Source organism: Convolutriloba macropyga, chromosome 5 (genome assembly GCF_964194025.1).
Source record: "Convolutriloba macropyga chromosome 5, txConMacr16.3, whole genome shotgun sequence".
NCBI lineage: Eukaryota > Metazoa > Xenacoelomorpha > Acoela > Convolutidae > Convolutriloba > Convolutriloba macropyga.
In genome coordinates this window covers 44,540,966-44,546,193 of record NC_134472.1, presented here as the reverse complement: position 1 = coordinate 44,546,193, position 5,228 = coordinate 44,540,966, and the positions used below count along the sequence as shown (strand labels likewise).

The following is a 5,228-nucleotide window of genomic DNA, read 5'->3' as shown; positions in this document are numbered from 1 at the left end:
AAAAGCGGTTAAATTCTCTGATTAGTTGAGAAACAATGCAGGAAAACACTTTGTCAGAAGGAATTAACATGAAGAAGTTTAAAATGTCAATTTGGCGCTTTCATCTAATTGTAAATTATATGTTATGCATACAGAATCTGTTTTATACTATGGAGCTTTTCCTGAAGCAAACTCTCCTGTTTTTTATCTGTCCGCAAAACAAATCGATCAGCCAAAATTGGCTGAGCAAACAGGGAAGCCTACCACGCAATCTTTTTCTTCATTTGGTTGCGGGTTGAATAGAAAAAGTTTTGTATTACCGGACGGATCATCAAATCAAAACAATTTCTACCAGATGGCGGCTATCAATTTTGCACTGCTCTCATTGCAACTGTGGGCGATGGTGAGGGAAAGCGGTAACTTTATGCGCTCAAATTTTTCTGCTCAACCAAAAAAAAAAATGTGAGCCAAATTGAGATGAATTTTTTTATTAGATAAATTGGAGCAAACGAGTTGAGTAACAATTCTAATGTTGTGTTATTCTGGATGGATCAAATCTGAACTGGATTCATGACGCAAATTTCAGCTGCTCCTTAAAATTTATGTCTGTTTTTATCATAAACTGCTGAAAAATAAGGAGCCGCTTATTATAATGCCAGTCCTGTATTGTTTTGCCATCCTTGCAGATTCTAGGATGAGAGATTTTCTTATTCACATTGCCCATTTCGAAAAATGCCTTTCAAGTAAGCTTACGTGACTTTGTGGAGGTCACTTCAAAAATTTGACTTTTATGATGCACCACTAAGCTACCCTTATGTAATGCCAGACTTTATCAGTGACTTCATAACATAACCTAAGTATCAAAGTTGCAACAAAGTTGTTCTTGTGTTCAGCCCTTAAACCAATTTCAGGGATTCGTTTTCAACTTAATGGCATGGGTACTTATAGGTACTTAAAAGGCCCGTAAATTGACCACTTCGATTTCAATCGAAATTTGTTGCAGTTGTTAATCAGCTGCACTTATTTTGCTTTGAAATTCTTACAACTTATACAAAATTTGACAAAAGAGTAGACAAGAATATAGAAAAAATATAAGTACAAAAGATAATTTTTGGGTCTATGGAAAATCAATTTCATTTCCGATTAAATTAATTAAGTAATAACCTTCTGTGTTATGCGTATTAAAGCGCAATTCAACGGCAAAATTTTCTTTGAGGTTAAAACCATGGCAATTAGCTTTGTTATAATGATCGGTTATAATTTGGTATTTGGTCTTTTTCGGTTTTTCATTTAAGGACTCGATTTTTTTGTGCAAAACATAGAAACGAAGTAATTTGTTCATTGATAATACAGAGAAAAACAGAATTACAAAAATGGATGAAGTTATAAAAACTAAATGCTTAAACGGAAGAAACAATTGATGGGTTATTAAGATCAAAAAAGTCAAAAATGATCAATTAGATGATAACTGCTTAGAAGCAATTGAAAACGGTAGGAACTTGAGTGAAGTGCAGGTATCTCTCGATGCAAAATCGACATTTCGAAAATAAGTTAAAGTATTGTATACCTGCATGGGCAAGCACATCATTTTATCTGTTTTTACATCAAATACCATTTAAGCAAGATAAAAATATTCTGAATTGGGCGTATTGTCACATTTGCAATTTCATGTTATGTTTTTTTTTCAAACAGTTAAACGACTTCCTCTAGTGATAAATTGAGCAAGCATATGCACTCAGGAACAAAACTTCCGTTACCCCACATGCAACATTTAAAGCGTTATGTTTGAATCTAAGATTTCTCCAGCAGAACTAATAAATTTATTTGAACTACGGTTGAATATTTTTCAACATATAACAGATCTTCTAAATCAAGAACATGTCAAATATTGTAAATCTGGCGCATTGCGTTCGCAAATGGAATAAACATTACCTGGCAATAAAACAGAAGCAACAAAAGGTTGATTTGGACAAAATAAAACAGTGGAAATACCTAAGAGGCTCGAACAAGCTCAAACTGTCAGAAAAATCTCAATCAGAAATAATTAAACAAAACGGGATCTAAGGTTGTTTGAAATTCAGTTGTTTTGCTTTAAAAATTGTCCGCACTTAACATTAATCACGAGGTTATTTCAAAGTAATATACTCCAAAGTAAGAGCGGCATTGAAGAGACCAAAATCATCCGAGATGGACTGTCTTTTCAGTATAGCGGAGCTCCGGGAGGCCCTTAGAGAAACAAAGTTGAAGAGTCCCGGGGAAGACGGAATCCACCCGATTCTGCTCAAAAGTCTCTTTGAGGAAGGCCTGCTGATCCTTCTTGTTATACTGAAGAGAAGCTGGTCAGAAGGCAGAGTACCAGCTGTTTGGCGTCAGGATCTTTTAATCCCAGTGCTGAAGAAGAAAAAGCCTGCATCTGAGATAAAGAGCTACCGTCCCGTGTCATTGCTGTCAGTCATCGCAAAGTTGGCCGAGAAAATGGTCTTCAATCGCCTCCTTAGCTGGGCCTTAAAAAAACTATCACATACCAGGTCAACAGTCGGGGTTTAGACCCGGACGTTCCACTGTCTGCTCTGACCAGCATAGCACAGAGAACATTCAATAACCTGCAAAAGAAGATGAGGAAACTGCTGGTGGCAATCGACCTGAAAGCTGCGTTTGACAGAGTCCGGCGAGGAGGGCTGCTCATGGATTTGGCAGAAATGCAGCTTCCTGTGACCAGTCTCCAGTGGATCCGTTCATTCTTATCCGATCGTCGGGAAGCTGTTAAAGGGAACGAGACTAGGAGCCGAAAAGTGGTTCCCCAAGATAGCCCGCTCTCCCTGCTCTTGTTCGTTCTGGGGACCTCGAAGTTGATTCGAGAAGTCAACGAAACCTCAAACGTCACTGTGGATGTCTAAGCGGATGACATTACCTTCAACTTGGGAACCCAAAAACCTGAAGACGGGGCGCGTAAGATGCAGAAAGCACTTTCTACACTCGAGTCTTGGGCCAACCAGTTCTCCATGGAGATTAGTATAGAGAAAACGGAGGCGGTTGTGTTCTCTTTGGACCCTAGAGAAACCGGCGGCAAGTCTAAACCCCCATTTCAGCTCTGTGATACACCAGTGGAATACTCCAAGAACCCGAAGATCTTGGGAATCGAGTTCGACCCTCAATGCTCATTCACCAAACAAGCCGAGACGCCAGCTAAAAGCCTCAGAGGGAGACTACAGATCCTTCAATGCCTTGAAGGAAAATCCTGGGGCCCCCGAGCTTCGGATCTCCGAAGACTTTACGTCAGCTACGTCAGGCCAGGAAGCCTCTACAGAATTGGAACATGGGGAAGCTTTCTCACAGACACCGCGTTATCTAAGTTAGAATCTTGCAACTCAAGAGCGTCTTGTATCATAACTGGACTTCTTGTGGAAACTAACGTGGTGTACAGCAGAGTTGAGGCCGACCTACCCACCATCAAGCAAGTCATTGAAGAAGAAGCTGCCAAAACTTTCTCGAAGTACTCATAAATGTCGAGAAATAGCCACCTTCGGGATCTCTTTGCCGCCACCAAGGAAACGTCTGAAACTGAGAGAGCAACGCAATTCAGGCAAGACTGGCGATCAGCTGGCTCTGGATACTGCACCAAGATTGGAAATTCGCACCCGAGCGGAACAAAAGACAAGATTCAACGAGAAAGGAACAGAAGAAAGAGACAAGATTACGACCAACATCGAAAAGAAGATTCTGACTACCATCGGTTCTGCGGAGGAGTACCACCTCCATATTGCTCCACACTTAGCAGATCTGAGGAAGTAATACTGCATAGGCTACGAGCGAATAGGTGTGAACAACTGCAGGAATGCAAACACCGATTCGGCAATTCAAACTCAGCTCTCTGTCCCAATTGCTCTGAAGAAGACGAGACGGCAATTCATTACCTCATACGCTGCCCCAAATGGCAAGAAGCGAGCCTCTCCAACGGGGTCGATGTTGGGGACCCCTTCAACAACCCAGCGAATATTATACAATTCGCTAAGAACACTGGAATGCTCAATTCCTCCGCATAAACCAACAGCGGACTCCTACAGAAACAGGACAGATTATTTCGAAGTTAAATTTAGATTTCATTTGAATTATTGAAATAGTACCTAACCATGTTTGATCGAGGGTTCGAACAAAAAACCTAACAGACTAAAGTCAGGCGAATTGTTTTTAAACTACTGGCTAGCAGTTGGCTTCGTCATTAGCTAGCTACGGTTTAAGGACAAGGTTGGCTAGCTGTCACTTAATTGAAGCAGCGTAGAATGAGCTCGGCGGGGTTGGGAGGGTGGGGGTCGATCGCGCTGGGTTACGGGTCGAACGATGCGCAGAGGGTGGGGATTGGCGAGTGAAATTGGGGGAGGGCGTGACGTGATGGGTGTAAGGGTGGGGAGGGATCAAACTCTAAGCTAAGAACCACCCTTGACACCATGAATTTGTCTCCAAAACAGTTTAGGGGAATCGCATAATTATAAATTTGTGAGCCATAAGGCTTGAGAGAACTTAATGCCCTCCGCGCATTACTTGTTTATCGTTTTTGAGGAAGGAAGTCAAAAAAGTGAGACGAAAAATCGGATGAAAAAGACCGGAGGACTATTATAGTTGATAAAAACTTTGTTTGAGAGCAATTGAAAACTTCCGATATCGGTACATAGATCATTATTTTAGAAACAGTAAATTATTTAATTTCAAAAAAAAATCTATTCCTTAAACATTTAAACAATATCTATTATCCATATTAACAACGCTTTGCAACTCATTTCTTCGTTTGGTACTTTAATTAGAAGTGTATTTCCCCTTTTGGTGAAATGAAGTTTCGAATGATTGCCCCGTGTTAATGGCATGATCTTGGTGGTGTTGCTCTTGTCCAATGTTTACTTGTGAAATAACGCTTCCTAGCTTCAAATTTTATTTTCTACGGAGGACTAATCAACGACTTGTTTTGTCTGCAGAATACTTCATAGCGGCCACCATAAGTCTTTTCCAATGTCTTCACAATTTTCACAATTTTACTTCAAGCAATTTTGTGTAAGTGAAATTCAGATAGTATGATTTCGTTGTCTGTCGAGAACTATCACATGTTATCAGATGAGAGTGGCAACTTTGGAGCTCATCTTAGGAATTCCCATTAAAATGAAGACAACACGTTGTCGGCATCATTGAAAGAGCCCTGAAGTTTTAGACCCAAATCTTGTGATTTCATCGTTTTTACACAAGACTAGTCAGAAGAAAAA

The 5,228-nt window shown here is 40.2% G+C and overlaps 1 protein-coding gene across 1 annotated transcript; it reads left to right on the top strand.

Annotated features, from left to right (window-relative positions):
* The first annotated feature begins 2,933 nt into the window (after positions 1 to 2,933).
* Positions 2,934 to 3,482, top strand: LOC142340378 (uncharacterized). Its single transcript, XM_075390956.1, has one exon. It carries the CDS (start codon positions 2,934 to 2,936, stop codon positions 3,480 to 3,482), a length of 549 nt encoding a protein of 182 aa, XP_075247071.1.
* The last annotated feature ends 1,746 nt before the right edge of the window (positions 3,483 to 5,228 follow it).

Bases quoted from the DNA above. Each gene is read 5' to 3' on its own strand.
- LOC142340378 (XM_075390956.1), top strand. From the start codon at position 2,934: ATGCAGAAAGCACTTTCTACACTCGAGTCTTGGGCCAACCAGTTCTCC.